The sequence below is a fragment of the Gallus gallus genome, chromosome 3 (assembly GCF_016699485.2).
Source record: "Gallus gallus isolate bGalGal1 chromosome 3, bGalGal1.mat.broiler.GRCg7b, whole genome shotgun sequence".
Classification (NCBI taxonomy): domain Eukaryota; kingdom Metazoa; phylum Chordata; class Aves; order Galliformes; family Phasianidae; genus Gallus; species Gallus gallus.
In genome coordinates, this window is record NC_052534.1 from 91,594,924 (window position 1) to 91,620,535 (window position 25,612).

General features: G+C 39.7%; 2 protein-coding genes and 1 long non-coding RNA gene across 6 annotated transcripts in view; 1 reads left to right on the plus strand and 2 right to left on the minus strand.

The window, feature by feature from the left end:
• SH3YL1 (SH3 and SYLF domain containing 1) overlaps window positions 1-3,263 on the minus strand; it is a 40,064-nt gene extending 36,801 nt beyond the window's left edge. For 2 of the 3 annotated variants that reach the window (XM_015284931.2, XM_015284933.2), the window contains exon 1: window positions 1,434-1,506. In XM_015284931.2, coding sequence (XP_015140417.2) covers window positions 1,434-1,491 — 58 coding nt within the window. In that variant the 5' untranslated portion in view covers window positions 1,492-1,506. Of the gene's footprint in view, window positions 1-1,433; window positions 1,507-3,210 lie in introns of those variants that run through there. The other variant, XM_419926.7, reaches the window with a different exon arrangement.
• Window positions 3,264-3,535: 272 nt separating this feature from the next.
• On the plus strand, window positions 3,536-24,337 carry ACP1 (acid phosphatase 1, soluble). 2 transcript variants are annotated; one of them, NM_001039291.2, is made up of 6 exons: window positions 3,536-3,586; window positions 16,431-16,504; window positions 16,610-16,723; window positions 20,896-20,957; window positions 23,069-23,174; window positions 24,012-24,337. In NM_001039291.2, the coding sequence occupies exons 1-6, from the start codon at window positions 3,544-3,546 to the stop codon at window positions 24,087-24,089; spliced, it is 477 nt and encodes a 158-aa protein (NP_001034380.1). In that variant the 5' UTR covers window positions 3,536-3,543; the 3' UTR covers window positions 24,090-24,337. The 2 variants fall into 2 exon arrangements, with proteins under 2 accessions (NP_001034380.1, XP_015140324.1); XM_015284838.4 differs by lacking the exon at window positions 16,610-16,723 and adding an exon at window positions 16,779-16,892.
• Window positions 3,593-8,574, minus strand: LOC124417845. Its single transcript, XR_006938836.1, has 3 exons — window positions 8,404-8,574; window positions 5,587-7,814; window positions 3,593-4,416 (listed from the first exon to the last, which is right to left on the minus strand). It is a non-coding gene; the product is annotated as an uncharacterized LOC124417845 (long non-coding RNA).
• Window positions 24,338-25,612: the final 1,275 nt, after the last annotated feature.

Sequence of the window (25,612 nt, forward strand, 5' to 3'; positions counted from 1 at the left end):
CCTACAGGGATGAACTTTCTGCTGCACGTTGGAAGTTATGTAATTAACACGGTGATACTGACATAGCTGAATAAGGCGCTTTAAAGAAAGATGCGTTTACTCTGTAAAGTGTACAAGATGTTTTAATTAGATTATGGCTCCTTTAAGGAGCTGAGGTATGTGAATACAGTCATTAACTGCCAGAGGCACAGGTGAGTCAGATGATTTCTTCTGAGAAGCATACAAAACATCTGATCACCTGCATGGGAGGCACAGCAAAGGAACGGCTGTTGTTAAAGCCTTCAAAAATCCCCCCTAGAAATGGCAAGGATGCTAACGTCCTAACTTCAGCTGAGTTGTAATCTTGGCACCAGGAGAAAGTATAAATGCAAAGGGCAGGGGGAAGAAATCAACACACCTACCAATAAACTCAACATATTATTCTCTTGCAAGTAATACAGGTCTCACTACATTTGAAAAAGCTATTTCCAGTAAACATAATCAATACAAAAGCTTTCTAAGTTGCTAGATGGTATTCAGTGTGTTCCTAAAAGTGAGTAATGGGAATAAAGTTGACCAGTTACAAGTTTGTAGATTTGAGATGCAAGATGATCTTGAACCATCATTTTAAAAACAAAACAGATTTAATGGTTCAAGTAATTGTTCAAGGCAAACAGACAAGAAATACAAGAGGGAAAATGAAAGCAAAAACAAAAAAAAATAGCATTACAACTGCTAATTAGGTCTGTCAAGGTGTTCAAAAACAACAAAGAATGAGATCTATTTCTCATCTCAGGAGCAGAAGAAAGCTAAGCTGCTAGGAGAGTTTATGTTTCATAACGTGGTCTTAGCAGAGTAAATGCTTAGATGTGAAATATGAGACCATGCCATCCAGACAGATATACCATTGGAATAGAAAGAAAATGCACAGTATGTATATAGTAAAGAATCTGTATAAATTATCATCTTCTATAAATCACCTGTGTCCATAGTGGTACGTCTCAATACTATAGCTTAGGATTGATGTTAGGCTAATAAATTATACATCAACAGTAGAAAACCCACCCTTCTTAGTGTCACTGAACACATTATACTCACTCAAACTTAGCATCAATAAATATCATCAATTTTAGCCACTAAAGTTGGAGACATTGTATGAGCAGTACAACACCAAGTCAATACCAAGCCTTTCCAGAAGGATCAGGCACTGGTAAGGCCAGAAAAAAAATTATGTTCCACCTGGAGTGTTAAACATCAACTTAAATGTCAGCCATACACATACAAAACAATTCTACTATCCTCAAATGAAGCTAAAACAGCCTGAGACATGAGCAGGCTCACCTTTCAGATGATAAAGAAATGATAGTTTATACAAAGACAGTAAAAAACCCCTGCATTTTCAAGAATATAGAGACAGTGGAATGCTCTACAACAAGCACCATAGGTAGAGTTACCTTGGGGGCTGTCTGAGACTAAAAAGTGAACTCTTCCAAGAATTATCCACCATGTCATCCAAGCCTTAGGAAACTACCTAGCTGAAACCCTGTTCCCAAGTCTTTCAAACACACTTATTGTAATACGTTTGATGTGTAAACAGTCAGTACCAGAGGGGTTGGGCGCTGCCCATCAAGCAAGATAAGTAGCATAACCAAAGCTAAAGCAGAGCTAGGAATTCAGCTCTGCCTGTCTCCCTTCATGTTAAATATAAGACTTGGCACACCATGCTAGAGAGGAAAAGCCCAAACTGAATAGCAGTTTTGTTTTGCTAACTCTATTTTAAATAACTAAAACTAAACTGCAAGGCACTATAAGGTGCTAAGCAAGTACATTAACTTTTAGACAACAAAGGTTTAACTAAAACAAAGTTGTGCTTTTAAGAACAAAATTCCAAACCCCATCCTGTTTACCCTCTCACCAGGGACAGAAGAACAGAGGAAACAAGCACTTGGTAGCCTACAGCTGCCCCCCACCTCGTGCACTGCACAACTGCCCCATATGCTACAGTAGTAACCTAGGAGAAAAAAAATACATATTTGGGTACCTTAACAAAATATATATGCCAGATATTTCCTGCAGAAAGCACTTCTGTCAAACTGGACATCATCCTGTCCCTCATTTCTCCTTTCTGTGTATAGCTCTGTTCCCTATGAGCAGAGAATCATAGTTTGCATTGGAAGGGACCCAATAAAGGTCATCTAGCCCAACTCCCCTGAATGGGGACACCAACAGTCACACTAGGTTGTTGGAAGCCCTGTCCAGCCTGACTTTGGGTGTCTTCAGAGATGGGACATCCACCACCTCTCTGGGCAACCTGCTCCAGTGCCTCACCATACTTACAGTAAAAAACTTTTTCCTTATAACCAGTCTAAATCTCCTCTCTTTTAAAAGTTTCCCCTTGTCCTATCCCAACAGACCCCGAGGAAGAGCCTCTCCCCGTCTTACAGCCCCTCCTTTATATATGAAAAGCCATGATCCTGCCTCCCCAGAGCCTTCTCTAATAGGTCAAACCTTTTGGAACAGTTCAGACAGAGGGGTCCTGCAAAGGCCATCAGCTTCAAAGCGCTCACTTCCACACACAATCCCAGTTTCCCCAACCAACATGTACGGAGGTAGGAGGCAGGAAATCTATTTCTGATGTTGGCACTTCAAGCCACTCTGCTTGACAGAAAGCAGAAGCAAAGGCGCTGCTCGGTGTATGCCACATGGCCGAGCTGCATGTGACCAGGACACGGTGCCGGTCTCGCCCTGCAGTCCCAGGGAGGCTGCGCCCATTACCAGGCGGTGTCACAGCCCCGTCTGGCTCCAACGCTGTGCATTCCTCACACCTGCATGGCGCTGGGTGCGTGGGAAAGGCAGTAACTGAGCTGGGATCACAAAATCTTTTGAGTCGGAAAGGACCCTTAATGGCCATCCAGTCCAACCCCCCTGCAATGAACAGGGACACCTACAGCCAGATCAGGTGCCCACACCCCCCATCCAGCCTGACCCTAAGTGTCTGCAGGAAGAGGGCACGCACCACCCCTCAGGACAGCCCGGTGCAGTCCCTCATCGCTCTAATTATAGGAAAAAAAAAAGAAAAAAGAAAAAGAAAAAAAAAAAAAAACCCTCGACATCCAATCGACGGCCGCAGCCCCGGGGCCGACCCGGCGCCCCCCGAACCCCGCACCCGTCCCGGGGGCTGCGTTGCCCCACACGAGGGGCTCGTGCGGCGCCGACCCCGCGGATACTCACTGCTGCCGGCCCCGGCCTCGCCCCGCTCTACTCAGCGCCGGGGCGGCCCTGCCGAGCGGCACACCTGCACTAGGTGAGGCGGGCGGGGCTGAGACGGCCGTCCACCGCCTGCCCGGAGCGATCGCCGTCGCACCCGCCCTCCCGCCTTCCAGCACTCGTGCCCGCGCCGCGTAGTTTTTTAGGTTTTACCTTTTTCAAAAAATAAATTTTATTTTTTCCCCCCTTCAACTGTGTTTTCTCAAAACAGGCAAAACCCGCGGCCGCCTACAGCCGTAAAGCCGGGCGGCGCGGCTGCGCGCCAGGCCCGCGTCGCGCGGTCGTGCCCGAGCGAAGATGGCGGCGGGGGAAGTGAAGTCTGTGCTCTTCGTTTGTCTGGGTGAGCGCCGGGCCGGGCCGGGCCGGGCCGCGGGGGCAAGAGGAGCCCGGCGGGGCGGCCTCGGGGAGCCGGCAGAGTGCGGGGTAGGCCGTCCCTGTGCCGCGTGGCCCTCCCGGCTGTGACTCTGCAGCGGCCGCTGAGCCGGGCGGAGGAAGCGGGTGCCATCCGCCCATTGCCGCGGGCACGCCGCTGCCTCAGTGTAGATGGGGGCCATCGGTAGGGATTAACGGGTGAAACGCGGCGTCGGTAAGCGTGAAGTTGCTGTGGGGATTGAGCGTGCGCTAACTCAGCGGAACGTGAGTGCTCGCGAGTGCTGTGCGGCGAGTAGCTCGGGTAAGAAGAGCAGCCCGGGGGTGGGCGGAGGGCATGTTGTGCGGTGCGGTCCTGACCGCCATATGGAGTGATGCCCGTATGGAGAAGTGAAAGCAGCACGCTGTTAAAGTAAATAAATGAATAAATGCAGGTGCTTTAAGTTATGGATTACACCTCATGAGAAGTTAGGAAAGCAGAAGGGATCAGAAAGGGTTTGGTTGCTTTCCCAAAGCTCGTTACAGTTTGTTGCCGATAAAGAAATTGGTTATTTCTGCTTCTCCGCAGCCAGCCGGTTGCTAACCTGACTGCGTGGCCGTGCTCCGTTTGGTGTATTCTCAAAGCTTCTACTTCCTGGTGGGGATGACAGGTTGTGTGCCTCACTGACCTCATCGGGTTTTAACGTTGTCTGTTTCCTGGTTGTTTTAGTCTGACATGGTGAGAGGTGATCTCTGTTAGTCCTTGGCATCGTAACAATTTTACTACAAAACCACTGGTTGATACATTCTTAAACCGTCTTTCTGTTGTAATAGAGAAATTGAAATGAGTTGAACAGCGAAGGAAGAGTATACTTTTGTGGAATACGTTCTGATGTTCCCCTTATAGTAAAACCAAGCTGTAAGGATAACCTGGGGAAGAAGTTCCTCAGATAAGAAATGATCCATTGCTGTATGGGAACCTGTGGTCTGGGCAAACATCACTGTGTAAAAACGTCTAACGTGCATCCTTCTCTCCAAATGGTATGTTTTGAAGGCAGTGGCATTCTTCATGAAGCGATTTGTGTGTACGTATGGGTTTTTACATCCATGAGGGTGATTTGCACTGTATCAAGTTCCTAATCCAGCTGAGGAACTGTTATTAGTGAAAGGCAGTTTAGATGTGGATTGAACCGTGAGGAAAGGATGAAAAAATCACAAAGGATTGATATTTCTGACACCAACTAAAATAAATACAAATATCTTTGAAAATTCTTCTTCTATGCTTCTGGGTTATATATATATATAAAGCCTAATTGTATGTGGCATGTGATGTAAGAGCTACCAAACATGAGAAGCACTTCCTTTTTCTGGCCAAGTATATGTTAAGATTTGAAGGTAATTTGTACCTTCTGCCACCGTATGTTTGCTTAATATCCTTTAATTATTCTTGAAAACTGATACTTGCATCTTAATAAATGCTTTTTTCCCTCCAACTTTTGATGAGAAGAACCTATTGTTGTTGCTGAAAAGAGTACTACTAAATAGATATCTGGAACTGCATTTACCTGTAGTGTTCTTAGCTTTTTAATGAAGCATTATAATTCAGATGTTGTCCCACATTCAGGGAGAGCTGATCCCCAAAAGATCGAGCCTTCGTGAAGAAACACATTTTCTTTCTACATTACTTTTAAAGAAGCCTATTACTGAAGTATCTGTTTACTGTGTTTTTTTTTTTTGTTGGGTTTTTTTTTTTGTAATGAGTTAAGCAGTTATTCATTACACAATAAAATATAATCTAGTTAATTTAGATAATTAGATTAATTATAAGAGTTCCTTATCACTAAGAAATAAACTGAGCATTGAGGAGCATATTTAATTACAGTATATGAGAAGGCACCAGGAAATATTTTTCATTCATTTAAGGCAAAGAAATGATTGAAATTGGAGTTGAACCAGAAATCACTTTTCTGTTTTTACACTTATGCAACTTACCTTATTAATGCTTGAGCTCTAGAAATGAACTCAGAATGATGCCGTGTTATGTAAGTAAGCCTCTTTCGTGTCTTGTCCACTGTAATGTGAAAAGCTGTATGGGTATCTTAGACCAGGAACTGGCTTACTGATATCCATGTGTGGAAGAACAGTTGCTGTGTAAATGGTTAAGCAAAGTGATTTTGGCAGTGTCCTCAAGAAGTTGTGTTTGCCATGAATCACTGAGTGTGAATGTTGCCATCAGAGATTGCATAAAACCTCTCCTAAAATGACAGTAAATGTATTGGCTATGAGAAAACTATGCTATAGTTAGAGAGATTTAAGCTTTCTCGTTCAATTTTCACAACCCACAGTATTTGCTTTTAAACGTGGCCAATAGGAAAGCAATAGCTTTGGTAAGACATTGAAGTGTTCATCATAAACAGCTGCTGTAATGGGGTTCTGACAACAACAGGGGCAAGCTGACAACAAGAACTAAAGATATTTTTGGAGAAAAAGAGAATGGGAAGCTTTAAGCTTGCTAAGAAAGGCATAATGACCCTGTAGATGATAACTGAGAATAATTAATCTTGCTACAGGGAAATATGTTTAAAATGTGAACGTTCATTAGTTAGCTGATGGCCTGATTACCATGAATCCTGGCAAGTGATATCATTATTGACCTTGACAAAAATGGTTTAGCCAGTTTCATCTAGGGACTTTGAGACCTAGGTCTCCTATAAACATCTTTTTGATATCCTAAGCTAAAATTGAGTTCTACTTAGACTTGTACAATTGTATGCCAGTATTCAACTTCTGATAGAAATTCTACTGTGTTTTGGTAGTGAGGGGAATATATGGAAGTTAGGTCATTCAGGCATTTAAAGGACGAGTCCTAAGTGACTGTACTGTGAGCTTTAGACAGTGTCCCAGGAGACAGTTAAGCCATAGGGAAGAATGTACTGTCACTTAATTTAAGTGGTATCTCAACCACTTCTGGAACTGAAGCAAGAGAGGGGTCCAGAAATCTTCAAGTCATAGGGAGGGGCCTAGTGTCACTTCTTTGGATCTGACTGGGGTCTTAACCAATCCTGGCACTGGAGCAAGGTTCTGTAAGTCCAAGAACGGGGTTGTGTAAATAGGGAATCATGAGATGGACTCTCTCTCCAGCAAACAACCCCTTTGATTGACTTGATGTTGGATCTAGGACTGGTGATCTCTCTCCCTCTCTTTTCTTCTCTTAAAGTTGTTAATTGAGATAAGGCTTACTTTGATTTCCCATACAACCACATGACTTAGGCAGATGTAGTTGTGAGAAGGCCGGTGTCTACAGGAGAACTGTTCTATAGAAACCTCCCATTCAGCTTGATGTTTATGCATGGCCATTGAGTGCTATTTCACCTTAATCCATCCTGAGGAGATTTGCAAATCTTAGTCACTCTCCCCTCCCCACAGGTGGGATGTGATGTATTAATTGGTGTCACAGCCAGGATCCCCTCAGTATTGAAAGGTGCTAAGGGATACCAGCACTCCACCCATTAAGTGTGAGTGGGGAGAGCTGGGAAGTGACCTCTCAGCTATAAGCTGGGAGAGGTATGAGCTGTGGCTGCCCAGGAAATGCCGGTGCTTAACTGCTCCCCTGTTTTTGAAAAATTATACCAGTACAATGTGTGCCTCACCCCCTTAGGAATGGCATGGGCCCGTATTATTAGACATGATCCAAATGCTGTGGCAGATAGGATTGCAACACTTGTGAAAGTATGAAAAGTGCAATCAAAGAAAGAAAAAGCCATAGCGTATGCTGCGTTGGGAGCAGCATTAGTGAAGGCCTGGAAGGAGAGCTGCCTGATAACAAACTAATGATTAAATAGTTAAATCCTTGCAATAACAAATAAAATCCCAGCTGAGCCAACTAACCGCTGAATGTAATACCACTCAACAACTCCCTGTGGCTCTGTCATATGCTCTGGACAGATGACATTTTTCAGTCCAAATTAGAGGAAGGGAGATGACAAGGAACTCCAGGTAGGACAGACCTTGATTCTGTTCCAGATAGTGAACAACTAACAGAGGCTGGATTCAAGACCCTTGTGCCCAGTGAAGTAGTTTAAAATGAGTTGGGAGATGCTTTATCCTCAGGATGAGGAAACATTAATTAAAATGGAGACTACCGATAACAGCCAAAGTAGGAGACCCCTGCAAGTTATTACCTGAATGATGCCATTCATGGTGGCTGGAATTTTGAAAACCTGGGAAAAATACACTAGCTTGAGACTGAGGTGGAGTATGGAATATGTGTAGGGTGTGTCACTGACTGGTAGTGACTGAGTTTTGCTAGTAGAGGATGAGGCTTGGGGCTTGGAATTTTCTTAACTACTGATGACCCAGCAGAGCTGTGGTCTTCAACTCACTGAGCTGAGAACCTATTTGTCAGGACGTCTGGACCCCTTAGAAAGGGGGATCCAGTGTGTACTGAGACCTCAACTATAAACTTTGACCAAAAGTTTGCAGAAGGCAGCTCGTGTTCAGTTAATGCATGATGGATATTCCATCTGTCTGCAGCCTTCCCAGATGTTATCAGTTGTTAATCCCAATAGAATGACTCCCCTGATTTGATGTCTACCTGATTATTTGAAATTATATGCCATACAGTTACAAGACAGATTGCTCAGTGAGGAGGGAGATGGGGCCCAACGAGGAGAACCTGTGACACATGGAGAAATGGCCCTCGAGTTAATAAATTATGGTGGGAGAGTGGGTTTTAGGGGTGGAGTTACTAGGTCTAAACTCGCCATCGGAAGAGTAGAACAGCAGGAAAATTGTCCCCCTCCCTACTACCTGGGTGCAAGGAGAAGTATATTATGCTCTAAAAGAATGGAGAAAGGAGTCCCTCAAGATTTCATGGTTGCCTTCTACAGCAGCAGCATTAGAAAGCCTTATCTGGGTATGGCAAGGTAAACGACAGTGCACCCTAGCAGTGAGCAGAACTCCTTGTGGAAAGTAGAAGGAAGGAGCCCCAGCTAAATGATGTAACAATAACTGCCTTTGAGATGCTTACTGCATGTGAAAAGGACTTGATCTTAGGATGGGAAACTAGGTGTGCTGTCCCCAGTAAGTGAACTGGGGGACAGCCGTTGAATTCACTTACAAAGGCTCACAGAAAGTGATGTGGGAGACTTGCTGATTACTTTCCCCCTTGGTCCCCTTAAAACCCCAGTTAATGTTTCTAGTAGGCAGGAATTATCAAGTATTAACATTTAGGATTGATGTCACTAACTGCAGCGGTGTAGTTGCTCATAAAAAACAGATATGAGTTATATTTGTGAATTCTGAACCTCAAGTGACTGCTCAGGTTAAGTGTTGGTTGCCTGGAGATGGAACTGCAACTGGCACTGTTATGATTTTAGGAGCCTTGCTGGCAAACATCCTGGGGCGTGTGTGGTTAGAATGGAAGGAAAGCAGTGGATATTTGATCTCTCCACAGCATCTGTGCAAATGCTCCAAACTGCACCTGAATTTTTCTGATTTTTTCTGAATTTTTTTTCTGAATTGCTCACAACACATTATCACAAAAACTTGCACAAATTACTCACAAAAGAGGGAGTCTGAGTATACCAGTATATGGATGCTATATTGTTTAGGAGCCCAACTGAAGTAGTGCTTCAAATTCCAACAGAAGGTACAACTTCTATCTTCAGAGGTAAAGTTTCTGGGCATCTGATGGAGGGGGAGGAACAGTGTGTGTTCCTCTCGAATGTTTAATAACTTTTGAACAGGTGAAAATGACGAAAAATAAGAAAGAGTTACTTCATGCTCTAGGCTTATTAGTATTTTGAAAGAAACATATCTCAGATTTTTCCATCATACCCTATTCCTTATATGATTTAACTTCCTTATATGATTTAACTTAGGGAGCCTATAAACAAGAAGGGAGTAAACTCTTTGAAAGGGTAGATAACAGCAGGACAAGGGGGAACGGTTTTAAGTTGAAAGAGCGAAGATTTAGGTTGGATGTTAGGGGGAAGTTCTTTACCAGGAGTGTGGTGAGGTGCTGGAACGGGCTGCCCAGAGAGGTTGTAGATGCCCCGTCCCTGGAGGTGTTCAAGGCCAGGTTGGATGGGGCCCTGGGCAACCTGGTCTAATAAATGGGGAGGTTGGTGGCCCTGCCTGGCGGGGGGGTTGGAGATTCATGATCCTTGAGGTCCCTTCCAACGCAGGCCATTCTGTGATTCTGTGTGATTCTGTGACTGTACAAGTGCCAGCTGGGAATGACCCTCCATTCACAAGGAGGCCTTAAAGTTGATAACTGTTGAAGCAGAGTATACCAACCTTTTGAACAAATACACCCAACTGATCTGTTCCACATTATTGATTGCAAAACTCCATTTAGATAATCAAATACGTATGTGGCAGAGTGGGCCTGCAGGCCTATTGGGTTCCATTCACTCATCTTCGAAGATGTAGAGAAACGTTATTCAGTCTGGGAAACGGATGTTTGTGTTTAGCGTAGTGATACAGAAAGTTGAAAAGATTGTATTGAAATAGCCAGTCATTTTTAGAAGACATTCTAAGGTTTTAAAATCAGTTGAGATAACATCAGAACTAACCCAGGCTCAGGCAGGAGATAATACTATCAAGAGTTTGAAATTGTGGTTTAGCTGTTTGCCTAAACCCAAGTCCATTCATTTGGAGAACAGAAGCATCTTTACTGCCTCAGTGGTTCAAGAACAGACACAGGATGAAGGGATCCAGTGCGTTTTCTGTACTCCATGCTATCCCCAGGCATACACAGTGGTATTGCTGAATGTACCAGTGGCTTCTTGAAACTGGTTTTAAGGTCCCTTGAGCCTAGGTGGGTACAACAGGTGACCAACACAGTAACAAAGGTTAATAGCCATTGTGGCTGCCTGTGACTTGTGTTCTGCCCTAAGGCCCCATCCCTGTTTCCTGGGAAAGGAAAACATGATACTGAGAAGTCATTCCACACTACCCAGGACAGCCCATCCAAATGGACGTGCCAATGGTAGGACAAGTGCCTCTGACCCTAAGAACTCCCCTTAACCTTTATGCTTGAGTGGCCACTGGTACACATGGGAAGGACCACCAGGTCCTTACCGAATGGCATGTTCCAACTTTTTAACCATTTGCTTTTAACATGTTACATATCATTCAGGTTGTTGGAAACCTGTCGTGGGACTTATATTTTCTGTCATTGAAAGGATCATTGTCATTGGCTTAATTTTATTTGGCTTATTTTTGTGTTTTACTAGGGAAAAATGGATTGGAAAATTTGTTTTTTCACAGTTAGCATTGGAATAATAGGATCACTGGGCGAACCTCCCAACCTATCTTGGGAATTGATAAAAGGATTTATGCATATTTGGAATTATACTAATCAAGGGATATGCGTTGCCCTTCCTGATTCCATACTACATGGAGAGTGGTCAAATTCCCTTTTCTTGATCTGAAGGAAGGGCAGCAGTGGGTGAGAAATGGGACCTGGACAAAGCATGAAAGAGCCTTGTATCAAGTCCCAAGCAATTCTACTTGGAATTATTTGTGGAATCAAACGTGTTATTGAACACTGATAGTTAACTCGAACATAATGCGGGAAAATACCACCTCTATCCCTTGCACCATTGTGCCATGGTAGGATTCTCCTTATGAGGGTGGATATTTTGAGCATGAATATAATTTACACTGGGATGCAAACTGGTGTATACAAATTTCTAGCAGGCCAGGCACCACACACCCCATCAATCATACCAGGTATGAATGGGCCTGGTCCCTGAGACAAATATTTGACTCCAAAAGCCCTTTCTCATCAACTTCTGTTCTCGTCAGTGGAGAAAGCCTTCACTGGGAAGTTGAAAAGGATGACTGTATGGACAATATTGCCTTGCTTCCCACTGGAGAAAACCTATGCTGGAAACTGGATCATAAGCTAGAGAGTGTTCCCCAAAATAATGAAAAGCCGGAGGTATCCCTGCTAAATTGTTCCCATATGTTAAATTGTTCAACTGGGGCAGGTGATCCTCTGGAAACCTGGTACATTCTAGAAATAAGAACCTTTATTCAAGATATGTGTATCTGTTGGGGATACCCTAATTATGCTTATCAGAACAAAGATGACCGATGTAATGGCTCTTTTGTAGACCCAAAAACAGCACTATCCTGTGACATTCCAGTCACACACGGCCCAGACCAGCAAAAGAGCTGATGAAGTGCAGCAGGAAGTGCCCAAGGGTGACTTGTACCAATGTCCACAGGCAAAGTATCTGGCTCTGCAAGGGACTGTGTGGGCATGTTCAGATGGAAAAATGTACTCTCACCTGAATGTGTATGACATGGCTGGGTTGGTATGTACTGTCAGTATTCCCTCCATGTGCCCTTCTAGAACATTTAGTTACATGTCTCATCATAACAACAGGGTACAGAGAAGCCGTAACAGTCCTACAGGTGCTCAGGAATGGATTAAAGGGGTCTATGTTCCTGATTATTATACATGGGGACAAAAGGTCAGTCTGCAGAGATGTTCTTTTCACTAGGTGAAGTTGTCAAACAGCACCAGAATGTTCCAGAAAATTTAGCTTGGCTGGCTCATATACTGAGAAATTGGACTGAACGTGCATCTGGAGAGCTTAATTTACAGATACAACAAGTATCAAAGATGACTTCGCAAAACCAATTAACCTTAGACATGTTATTATTAAAGGAGCATGGGGTATGTGGAATGCTGAATTTAACAGACAGGGAATGTTGTATCACCATTCACAACACCACCACTACCATAGCTGAGTCCTGTCAGAAAATGAAGGAAATCACCACATAGACTGGTGAGCTTTTCCAGGTAATGCAGCTAAAAGACTGACTTGACAGACTTAGCCCCCGATTGTGGATGGTGTTGCTGCTGAAATCTTTTGGACTCATGGGGAGAGGAATCCCCATGCTGAGCAAGACTGGCTCATAAATACCAGTCTTACAACGTGTGGATTTTTGTTTCTAATGGTGGGCCTTGCAGTCACTCACAGAAAACTGCACAGCATAGTCAGACATAACTGTGAGCAGGCCACTGCTGAGTAACTGTTTGATAGAAATCTCCCATGAAAGTTTACTTATAGTTCTTGACTGTTATTTCACCTTAATCCATCCTGAGGGGTCTTGCCAGTCTTAGTCACTCTCCTCTCCTCACAGATGGAACGTGACAGGGTAGCTGCATATTTACCTATCCAATTGAATGTGAAGTGTCATCAGGTAGACTTGAGCACAAATAAGATGCTGGGATCCATGAAATTCAGACAGGAATTTGAGTATGTAATGGCAGAGAATAGTTAAATTTTTGATGCTTGATGATGAAGGGAACCAGATGGTAAGTTACTGAATGATGCAAATTACAGTAGGATGTAGCATTATAGTGACTTAGGTGAACGGACTGTGCAGGGAGTTGAAAGTGTGTTTTTAAATGTGAGAGAATGAAAGCTAGTAAAACTTTCTCCTTTGTTATTCCCTCTGCTGTTTCTAGCAGAAGAGAGGAGCATCTGTTGTCATTTGGGAAGACTTTGAGTGTGAAAGAGTTAGAGAGCTGAATAAGGAACAATGAAAATACAAAACAGATTGAAAGAGTGAGTAGATGACAAGATCAGCAGTATGTAGAGATGAGCTATGGACCTGAGCCTGAAAGGCAATCAAGTTGTCTTTCATGTTGAGATAAATGACACTTATATTTCTGTTCAGGAGTAAATCAAAGATTAATGCATGGTCTTGAATAAGAACTCAGATACCCAACATTGGTTTTGATAACCATCAGTACAACTGGTTTCTAGAAAATGAGTGAGAAAGCATGACTCTATAAAGGTGTTCAATGAAAGGTTCCAATACTGATTATGTAATTGAAGTTAGTTAGCTAGTTAATTAATTAGGACTAGTAATGTTATGTTAATTATTATTAATGAAATATTAAGTGTAGTAATAAAATTTACTGTTCATTCAGAGTTGTGCAGTATCATTCACACAGAGAATAATGTACAAGAAGTGAATGGCCTCAACAGCTGGTCTAATGGAAACAGAAAGTTTGGAAAAAAGAAGTTTAGAAAGAGGACTTAAAGGTAGTCAGTTTGAAGGAAGAGGAGAAAGAGGGGCTAATTAGAAGTACAAGATTGCCATCATAAATTTGATACTCACAAAGGAGCCATATATAGTCATAGAAAGTTATCTTGGGTCATTTTCAAAAGAGTTGTGTTAATATTTTGGAACTCCTTTGGTAGATTTTTTCCTGGAATATATTCTTTGGTTTTATTTGTGAGTATTCATGATTTCAAAGTACAAATTTATTGAATTTATCTAAGTTGGCTTAACTGGAGTGATTGGGTAAGGCTGAATTCATTTCCTGAGGAAACCAGAAGCTTGGTTTGTTTATTTTAGCATAACTGTGCTTGACAAAGGTTCTGTATCTGTTGAAGGAAGATTTTTAATCTACAGAGTGATGTTAGCCAAGATCAGATGAGCATTGACTTTAATGAATAAATACTAGGTGGGAATTTGAATGGTTCTGGCTACTCGCAGGAAATGAGTTTCTGGAGTATCCTTTAAGATAGATGATGCTTTTAAAAGAGAGCCTGATGTGTTTATAAGGGAAGTGATTCTGTATATGCCTGCGATATCAGAGGACTGGACTCACTGGCTTTGAAGGTTCTTTTCTGTCTTATCATGTATGCTACCACGTTCTGTTCCTATTAAAATACCATTTAATTCATTCAATTAAAGAAGTATTTTTTTTTAACTTACTACATTCTTTAACATTTTTAATAATAAATATTAATATCTTGTCTCATTTTATGAATAAAAAACTTTTTCCTCTTCTATTTATCCTTCCAAGAGCTAATTTTTAGTTTCTTTGAGTAAACTAGTTTCAAGTAAAGGAAATAGTATGTTTTTCCCTGCAAAAAGATCTGCTGCCATCAAAGTGTGTTTTATGTTTCAGCACAGTTGTTTTCCCAGTGCTTAGCCAGTTGTTTTTGCCCATTTAATGATTTGATGTTCTCTGAAACTCGTACCTAAGTGGCTTGTTTCCCACTTGTTTTTTTCGGTAGTTGGCATCATTGACAGCAACTTATTAAATGCTCAGACTGTAGCAACTTCTTCCTCCTCAGTAGTGAAATACCCAGTTTGATATTTTGCTAAGTACTTGATCTGTGAATGTCTTGCTGCCAGCAATGTAGTTCTATTTGTGGGCATTTCATTACTGTTTGAAATCTGGAAAGAATTTTATTTGTAGCAGAATGGTGAGCTTTGTGATCTTTTTTAAAGATGTGGAATTGACTTCTACCACTTGTGGTATCTTCTGCTTACCTACTCAAAAATCCGAGGTGAATAAAGTCATACATTCTGTTGGATAGAAAGTGGAGATTTGTATGTTTTATTGTGCATGTGGATAATGCGTCAGCTATAAATAAACATCTCATTTCTCATGTGAAAGGAGAATAGATACAGGATGAAAAGATGCTGACAGTTTGAGTAACAGTTGAGTAGATTTGTTTATTTCCTGTTGAGATTTTTTTTTTTTTCCCCCAAAGAGAATATATTTTTGCATGCAGGTCCAGAAGATCTACCTTAAATGCTTGACCTAGGTATATACAGGTTTAACAGTGGGACAGAAATACTATAGGCCTATTATTTCTAGTTTTTAATTGGGCACTATTTCATTATTGAAATAGATCTTGCTGAAAATAAGGTCAGATCAAGTGGCCAGTGTAATCTGAGGCTGTTTGAAGGCAAGACTCATTATGTATTTATACAGTAAACAACCTTGACTGTTGGCTAATTGACAGTACTTCAACTTTGCTATCAATTACTTTTCATTACTAATCCTCCATATTTTGGACCAAAAAACCCACAAACATCCGGAGTACTTCTTATCCTAAGTGTTCATAAACATGGGGATTTTATTAATGTTTGTAAATATCTTAAGTGTGGGAGTCAAGGGGACATGGCCAACCTCTTTTCAGCGGTCTGTGGGGACAGGACAAGGAGAAATGGCCATAAGCTGGAGCATAAGAAGTTCCACACCAATATGGTGAAAGAACTTCTTCACGGTGAGGGTGATGGAGCGCTGGAATGGGCTGCCCAGGGGGGTTGTAGAGTCCCCTTCTCTGGAGACATTCCAGACCTACCTGGACACCTACCTGTGCAGCCTGCTGTCGGGGGCCTGCTTTGGCAGGGGGGTTGGACTTGATTTCTGGAGGTCCCTTCCAGCCCTTACAGTTCTGTAATTCAGAGCCTGTGTGATTGAGTTCTCTTTTGGGGTTGGGGGCAGGTGTGCTATTAGTATTTGGAAGCTGCTCTTGATAAGGGTTCAGTTTGACATGAAGTGACTTCCCTTCAGTGGTGAGGAGAAGTAGTGATGCACATTGTTCAGCCTTTTCTCTAAGTTGGTTCCGTAGTAGTGGCAATTGTGTTTTGGAATTGTCCAAAAGTTTTCTGTTAATAGGTGGGTAATAATGTAAATACTCGAGGCAAATATTTATAGAGTCAATTGTAAAGCATTAGCTGAAGTTTACTAGCATGTAGGAAGATTATTTGCTGCCATTTGACACTTGTAATTTTTCTTGATCTTTTCCGATCAGAGAGCCTTTGTATGGGAGGAGTTGCCTTCCTATTTATTTTAGCAAATAATTATACATTCTCATTTAATAATATGCATTTCAGGACACAGATGGACATTATGTTTCCAATTTTGCAGAATCTTCTGGGTTGTAATAAGCAATCCACATTCTATCCAAATAAATAAAGATCTTTCATCTGAGCTGTGCTGACAAGTCCACGCCATTACTGAAATTGTTTTTAACTGTGATCTCCTGTTCCTATAGGAAACATATGCCGCTCTCCAATAGCTGAAGCAGTTTTTAGGAAACTTGTTACTGATGAGAAAGTTGAAAATAAGGTAAGCTGTTTATTTCTGTTCCTGCCTATGAAACAACTGTATTATACCCAGTTAGTACAAATATAAGAAGAAGAAACATAAAAACATGAATTTGTTTTTCTGTAGTGGAGGATAGACAGTGCAGCAACATCTACCTATGAAATAGGAAACCCTCCTGACTATCGAGGACAGACTTGCATGAAGAAGCATGGCATTACCATGAATCATATTGCCAGGCAGGTACTGTACTTTAATTTTCTTTAAATATGTGTATGTATTTGTTTTGTTCTTACAGTGGATGACAGACAGTGCTGCTGTTTCAGACTGGAACGTGGGGCGCTCCCCAGATACAAGGGCTTTAAGCTGTCTAAGAAATCATGGCATTGAGACAGCACATAAAGCACGACAGGTAGAAGAGAGCGTATTTTCTTTCTTGTTCATACCCATGCTTTGTTTAGCCCTAACCATCATATTCACAAAAGTCATTTGACCAGTGCATAGCTAAGCATCAAATAATAAATGATATATTCAATTTTTCAAAGGATTCTAAAGGTGCCTAACTCTTCCAGTTGAGGTTAGTTAATTTCTTGTTAGTAAGTTTGATTGGCAGTGTAACTGGGAAGCATTGGAACACTTCCTCTGCTAAAATTCCTACTTTCAGGTGTTTAGTATTTGTGGCATTTTTCAAAACATTTGATGAATACTCTTTTAAAATGGACTTAATCTAGTAACCTGTGATGCTTTTTTCTGCAAGGAGTTAGATTTTTATTTAGCGGGTCGAAAAAGATGTAGAATATCTGTTTACCATCACAAAAAGATTCTACTCTTGAGTTAAAATCTGTAGAGTCCTGAATCGGGACTAAGGCACTTGGACCCAAGATTAATAAATAATACTGTTGGCGATACCTCCAGAGGTAAACATACCCTTGAAACATTCTTAAGTCAGAGACAGGCTACTTAGTGAAATCCTGTAACCTTTACCAAAGCTCATCTCAGTTTTCACTTACAACAAAAAAAACAACAAAAAAAAGTGTATTTCCATTATGATTCTGGAGGGATCAGAAATAAACGTGTCTGCATCTATGTAAATCATTCAGACACTAAAATAAATGCACATAACTTAGTTCAGTTAACTGCTCTCTGGACGTGGGATATTCCTTTAGGGCCTGACCTTTAGTTAGCTTGAGATTATGCCACTGGTTCTTCTCCTGATGAAAAGATCAAGTAGTTTTGTCATTGTCTTTTGTTTCTGATCCCTGCAGAATTTTACCAGACTTTGTAAGGTCGTGTTCACTTTCTTCACTTTCAAAAACTGCATGTTCTTTAACTTTTTAAAAATAAATTCCCTCAATTAGTCCGTTGCTTTCTGCTGACCTTTCCTGATGCTAATCTCTATTATATAACAATGCAAACAGGAATGAGCACAGTACAGCTCCAGATACTTAAGGCTTTACTGTTTTAAAAAAAAATACTAGGAAAAGTCTGTTGTTGTGATCCTCTGGTGGTTCTGCATTTGCTATTTATTAGTGCTTACAAACAGCATTATTTTTCATTATGAAAGCTAAATGGTACTCAGGCTAATCACTGACTATTTCAGTCACTGTAGTGTAACTTGTTTGTTTTCTTAAAAGATGAGCCTTGGAAACTTGAGAATTTGGATAGTTAAGCTAAAGCAAAGCATCCAAAAACATCTGATGTTTTGCTTTGAAACAACACTATATGCCCTTTTTTGGCACAGAGAGAATGAAAGCACCTTAGTGAAGATAATTGATAATACGTACATTTGGCTAATGAAAACATTTCTGAAGTAGAAGAGTCTAAAATGCTAAAATGCGTAGGGAGAGGGAATTAAAAAGAATGAGACAATAAATTGAAAGAATAACAGGATGAAAACATAAAATTATCCCAGCACAAGCAACTTGATTTTATTTTTTAAATGAAAGAAGTTCTTGAACTGCACGTAGCTGTTCACGTTGTACTGATGTTAATTATCTAATTCCAGTATTCTTTCAAGCTTTTGTCAAAGGGTCTCTGCTGATACTGCAAACTAGGTGGACCTGACATGGTCTCATTGTGCCTCCAGAGTGAGACTGAACAGTATGACTTTGCAGAGTGATCAGGCTAGTACAAGCAGAAGTGTATTTGTTCTCTAGTAGGGACAAACTCAAGGATAGAGATTCTGTATGATTTTGTTGCTTCAGAGCAGATTGAGAAAGATTTAATCCAGGAGCTACAGAAATAGAAAGGAGGGATTTTTCTTCTGTTGTCTCATGAATACTGTCATAAGATGATGACCTCATTGAGTTATCTTCTTCGTTCCTCTGGAAAACTGCTACCCAGTGGAAAGCAATTCCTGTACATAATTATGATAATCATGGATTGTATCTTCTATACTAAACTCGCGTATGTGCTACAAGAATCACTTTACGGAAGATAGAATGTTAACCTAGTTGCATCCTACAATCATACACAGTGACTGTTCAAGTGAATTTTAAATGGAAGTGTAAATGTATGTATAAAATACATAAAAATGTGTCAAGATAAAAATGTTTGTCAGTGTCTTAGTTTTTGGTAGCTTGCTGTATGTTTATGCACCCATTGAAATTCTCTAAGCCTTCATGCACAGAACAGAAATGCATTAATCAGTTTAACTTCTGTTCGTGCTGAGGCCAAAATTGATTTCAGTATGACTCATATCGAGCATTTGCCTTAAATGTGAAATTGAGATTAGAGGAAAGTTGCATTAAACATTGTTTCACAACGGGATAAATTTGAGGACTGCTGCATCTCTTCGGTTTAGATAGAGTAAAGGAGATTACTACCCTGCTGTAAATGAAGGCAAATGCGTAACAGAAATTGGAATGACGATGTGTTTCCCTCTTGATGATCTTTAATAATGGTTATGTACTTTTCTTTTTCGTGTAAAATTCCTCTTTTCTGTGTAGCTGACTGCTTCAGCTCTTCATTACTCTTCAGAATGCACATTCATTTTATGTCCTTTAGATTCTTTCCCTGAAATAGTAGTTTTCATAGTACCTGGTATCTGCTCAATAGCACAAACTAACCAGTAATCCTGTTTTTAGGGGTGCATTTGGATTTGTGTTAATGCTGGTTCATAGGGCAATGGCTGTCATATTGTCAAAGTACAGAGAGGTTGTAGGAAGTGTGGCAGGTGTGTTTTTTGTTTCCAGTTTGTTTTTTAAGTCTTCCCTGTCTGCACAACAAAGAAATCTATGCCTACTTATTTTGCAGGGGCCAGTGTTAGCTCTGTGGAGTAAGCAGAAGCTTGCAGAGGTTCTGGTAGAGTTGCCAGGAAAACAGAGCTATTTCCACTGTAAAAATATTTTTGTAGGTCAAAGGCACTGCATGAATACAGCAAATATTTTTACAGTGAAAATAAACAAGTCTGCATTAGTTTTCATCATTAACTCTTTGTTTTCAAAAGTTTCCCCCTCTTGCATCCCCCCACCCCACGTGAAATGCTTCCTTTATGGTCCTAATCTAGTGATAATTCCTATAGGTTCTTTTCTTACTTCCTATTAGCAAAATGTTTTTTTCTACTGTATATTTTTCAGAGGTTAGAACTCTGGTTTCCGGGGCAATGCACCTGTTCTCTTTTTCTTTTCCTATGGCATCATTCCCAAAGACACCTGTTAGACAAAATAGAACAAGCCTTTCAAATTTAATCACAGAATCATAAGGTGGCTTAAGTTGGAAGGGACCTCAAAGATCATCTACTTCCAGCCCCCCTGCTGTGAGCAGGCTTGCCAGCCACCAATTTCATCTTTCATATTTCATGTGGACTCACTATAGATTTTATTTGATTTATTCTTTCTGATTGTCACAGAATGGCCTGGGTTGGAAGAGACCTCAAAGATCATGAATCTCCAAGCCCCCTGCCACAGGCAATTTAATACTAGACCAGGCTGCCCAAGGCCCCATCCAGCCTGGCCTTGAACACGTCCAGGAATGGGGCATCCACAACCTCTCTTGGGCAGCCTGCTTCAGCACCTTACCACTCTCTCTGTGAAGAACTTCCCCTGATATTCATCCTAAATCTTCCCTCCTTCAACTTGACCACTTCCCTTTGTCCTGCTATTATCTACCCTTTCAAAGAGTTTCATTATGGAAGTATTGATAAAAAAGTTAACTTTTACATGGGAACTTTGTAGGAATGGATAAATAATTATGGCAGAGTATATTTAGAATCCCTTAAATAGTTGTAAGAGTTGATGAAGATAAGCATGTAAGAGTTGATGAAGTTTTTCTTTACACCTGTTTTTTTTTAAAAGAAATTAGAACTAGAAGACATGAAACAGTCCCCTCACCTCCCTTCTTTATTTGTTTCCTTTTTTTTTTTTTTTTGTAATCAAGCAATGTTTGTGAGCTAAAGTACATATTTTTAATTCTAGGTTACTAAAGATGATTTCCAGACCTTTGATTATATACTTTGTATGGATGAAAGCAATCTAAGGTAACGTATGAAGAAATTTTGATCAAATTCATATGGATTGCACTAGTGCTAGCTTGTGAGTCACTTTGAAGACAGAAGTCACCTTTTATTGCTCAGCTTGTCTTGTCATTTTTGTGTGTGTATGTGTGTAAATGATAGAAGGATTCTGCATTTCTTATATGTTTAATGAGTTAGAATTCCATGTTTTATTTGTGTGATATGTGCTACTCTAAATTAAAGAAAAGGAAGCTTAGTATGTTATATACAGGTGTGACTAATACCTGTGTAGTTATAAATGAGGAAATACTGTCTTTAGACTGTAGTGATCTGGTTTTCTGATCGCGTAGGATCTGAAAGATGCATTGAAAACTTTGAAAAAATTAAATGTGTTGCTTCCCACACATGTCCTTTTTTAAAATGGAAATAATTGTAGTCATTAGCTGGGGAAATCTTGTTGTTTGCTTCTGCTTCCGTGGTTTTTAATTGTGTGTCTATGAGGTGGTTTGAGCTTAAGAAAGACTTGGTGAAATAACTGCTTGGTATAATAGTTTGGATATTATTTGGATATTATATTTGGATATTATAGAGTAGCATAAACATCACAGCTATAACAGAATTAAGGGCTTTGCTACAGCCACACTTGTAAGTTTTATCTTGAATGTGTACTTAATTCAACCATTGTCTTAGGAATGCTTGTTTGTAGCTCGTTCCAGGTGCTGATGTCATATCAGCTTGTTATATCAGAAACAAATTTGGGACATCACTTTTCTGTAGTATTGGAACCAGTTGGCCCCTTCCTGTTCATTAGCTGGTATGCTGAAAGTCTTGAAGCAAGTGGTTGGACTTCATCATAATCAGATGGATGCGTAGGATGACAGTCTTCAAACAAACATAGTTCTTATCCTCTGAAAATATTTTCAGCATTCCCAGGGCTACTTTTTTTTGTTTGTTTTAAAAAAGATATATATATTTTTTAATCTCCAAATTAAAGCACTTATTTCTTAGTTGATAGAAAAGTCAGCACTCCTCTCTCTGGTTAAAATGATATTGTGTTCTCACTGCTATTTTGTCTTTCTTAACTACATGAAATTAATTCCTTCATTAATTATAACTAATGAGAAGTTAGTTTCTTAAAACTGATTGTGCTTACGAAGAAGTGTGTTTCCTATGAAGTATAAAAAGTACTCCCAATAGTAGTGTACTTTGGAATCTGTTAAGAAGAATATTACATTTGATACATGCACGTTGTCCTGAAAACCGTGTAAAATTTAGAAATACAGTCTCTGCCTTCAAAGGCCCTGCTCAGTACTTAACAACTGTTTGAAAGAATACTCTCAGGGAATTGCTACTTATGACCAATTGCAAACCACTTTAAGGTTTTTAAGCATTGGACAAGTTAAATTCTGATTTGGTATGGAAAGGTCTAATATTATAAAATACTGAATGTATTGTATGCACCGAGCTTTTAATCTGAAGGTGATGAAAGGTACATTTTAACTGCATTTGGGATAATGGATGGCAAGTTGACAAGGAAAATACATACCAGTATGCTTTATCAGAGGGAGGTGATGTAGAAGATAATGGCTAAAATATTGCAATATGTCAAAGTCAAGACAGATCTTAAGAATCTACTATTCTCTATAACTGAATGCAGGAGCGCTTCACACGACTTAGAGCCATAATTGAGAGATCTTGCAACATAACCATTTAAACACTGTTTTGTAGCCCATGAGCAGATAATTCTGAAAAAAAAAAAAAATAAATGACAACTATCTCCTTACTTTTGCTTAATCCAAGTTAAAGATGGACATTGAAAATAGTGAATGATCTGAGAATGAAGACTGTTCTGGCTTTTTTATTAGTCTGGAATAGGTTTACGTATGCCATTGATATTCAATTAAAAAACAAAACGGGTAACAACAAACAAGAAAAGGAGCAGCACGGAGTCCACAGAATTGACCAAGTCCAGAAACTTACTGTTTTTTTGTGTTCTCTAGAAACTACCATGCGCATCTAATACTGATGCTGAAAAATTCTGAAGAGAAATTGATGGGATTTTGCTTTGTTTTGTTGTTGTTTGTTGGCTTTTTAATCTTTTTTTTTTTTTTTTTTTTTTTTTTTTTCCCCCCAAGAGATCTGAAAAGGAAAAGCAACCAGGTTAAAGACTGCAAGGCCAAAATAGAACTGCTTGGGGCATACGATCCACAGAAACAACTTATTATTGAAGACCCATACTATGTAAGAAATTATTTTGGTAGCTTGATTAAAACCTGTGTATATATAGCATATAATCTTGCCAAATTCCACAGTTCTTACGGAATATATGAGATGTATATATGTATATCATACATCTATCTGATGATGTTCAATATAAATTATCGGAATAGGAAATGAAAACATGTCTTTATTCATTCTATTTATGATTACTTAAGTAATTTAAGTTCATAATACACCTATATTTTGAATATTCATTGAAGCCCTCTGTTGTCAGTTTCCATGCAAAAAGAATGTAGTCACAAAAGTAGAGATAAAGACAAGGAAATGGTCAGAGAATTTGAGTACTGTCAGCTAAGAGCAACCAGTTAAATTAAGGTTCTTCAGTTTAGGAAAGAGAAGTGGATGAGGATGTGGTGGGGTTCTATAAAATATTAGTGTCATGGGAAATATCTGGAACTGCTATACGTTACCTAAGAAACAGAGAACGTCAAATAGATTATAGGAGGTAGATTCAAAACAGAATATTTGTTTCCACACAGTGCTTTGTTAAACAGTGAAACAACATGACAGGATAATGTGAATGTAAAAAAAGAAGGGAAAAAAACCACCCCCCAAAAGGCTTGTAAACTGAATGAAAAAATAACAAAAGACCAAAACCAATGATGAATCAAAGTTCACCCAGGACTGCTGAGTACAAAATCTGTTAGTTCAAATTAGGGAGGGAATACAGTAGAACTGTCACCATGTTTTTGTACTTTTTTTGTTGTTTTATTTGCCATTATTGACAGTAGAAAACATATTTGCAAAATGAGCCAATATTACTATTCTTACTTTCTTTTTCCTCTTCTTTTTTTCTAGGGGAATGAAAAGGACTTTGAAACTGTTTACGAGCAGTGTGTTAGATGCTGTAAAGCATTTTTGGAGAAGCCTCATTAATGTTTAATCATTCTATTTCTAAAAGATAATAATTAGCTTCTCCTGGAATATGTAAGCTTTCCTTGATTGATGTATTTAAATTGTAAAATTGTGCTTCCTTAGAAGATTCAGAACTTTTCAGTTTAATTTTTTTATTGTAGTTTTTGTCATCTAATTGGAAAAACAGATGTTGTAGATGAACCATTTTCTCACATATTAATGTAATAATAAAGTACTTGTTGAGAATAAATTTAATCTGTAAACTCTTACAGTGCTTTCTCAGAAGCACTAAAAAAAAAAGTCTTGCTTCTTTATGCGCTATACAGTCAACTGAAGTTGTCTCATTGTGCCATTAGTGAGTTAGTTGAAGCCAACCTGCCACAGCTGTATGTGAAATAATAGTTCATGTATGTTAGCGTAGGCTTGTCATCCCAGTATCATTAGACAGCTTTCAGAATGAAGCTTTTTCATACTGAGTCTGGTGAACTAAGGAAACTGCCTTTTCAAGACAGGCATTGTTCTTAGCGCTATTTCAGAGTTCAAACAAGCAGAACCTGTGATCGGGATCCTGTGAAAATGGTTTGTTATTTAGGTTTAAATCTTCATCTATCAAAGAAGAAATCATTTTGTGCTGATAGATTTTTATACTCATTAAAATTAAATCAGTTTGGAGATGGTCACTGATGATGGTCACTAAGACTTCCCTGTTTCATCTTCCTTTGGTCTTGGGGCCAATTTGTAGCACGTTGATGTACATACAAGTAATATGGCACTTGCTTTCACAATAGAACAGTTCAGTTTAAAACTCTAAATGTGAAGTGTATATTTTATATCTCAGAAGTAAAATATTCAAATACATGCTATAATCACAGTTCCTGTATGAGTAGCAGATGATATTTTTATATTTACTTAGGAGAATGGATAGCATGTCAAAAATGTTCTTTAAAAATATAGTTCAGTTTGAAGATAGTCTACGTGTAATATAATTTGAAGCTATATGAAGGTCAGTAAGTAAGCTGTGCTCTTGCACAAAAAAAATTGGAATGCATTGTGAAAATCTATTCTTATTTGTCTGAACATCACCCTCGATTTCTGCCTTAGGCAGAAACGTGACTGTGCAATGTAATTAGATCAGTAATGTAACCGATACCATCTTTTCTTATTTTGAGTAATGGTAATATTGGTATGAACAAGGATTACCACATGATCTGTAAAACTAAAATTTGCTTTCTTATTTACCTGTATTGCATTTATTCTTCTATTTGCCCTCCAAGCGAATAGGAAGAGCCTCTGTATTTGTCATCTACTTTCCTTCTTGGAGAGGGATGCATTTGGATAGAAAAGCCTTTTACCTTTAGGGATGAAGGAATCTTAATGTCACTATGCATCTAACTGCAGCCTTTACAATTGAGATTATATTTCATAGAATCATAGAATGACTTATGTTGGAAGAGACCTCAAAGATTCAGTTCAGCCCTCCTGCCATGGCAGGGTTGCCACCCACTGGGTCAGGCTGCCCAGGGCCCCATCCAGCCTGGCCTTGA

Coding starts and splice junctions, on each gene's coding strand:
- ACP1 (NM_001039291.2), top strand. CDS start 3,544: ATGGCGGCGGGGGAAGTGAAGTCTGTGCTCTTCGTTTGTCTGG. Junction 16,724..20,895: donor TGAATCATATTGCCAGGCAG/GTACTGTACTTT, acceptor TTTTAATTCTAG/GTTACTAAAGATGATTTCCA. Junction 20,958..23,068: donor ATGGATGAAAGCAATCTAAG/GTAACGTATGAA, acceptor TTTCCCCCCAAG/AGATCTGAAAAGGAAAAGCA.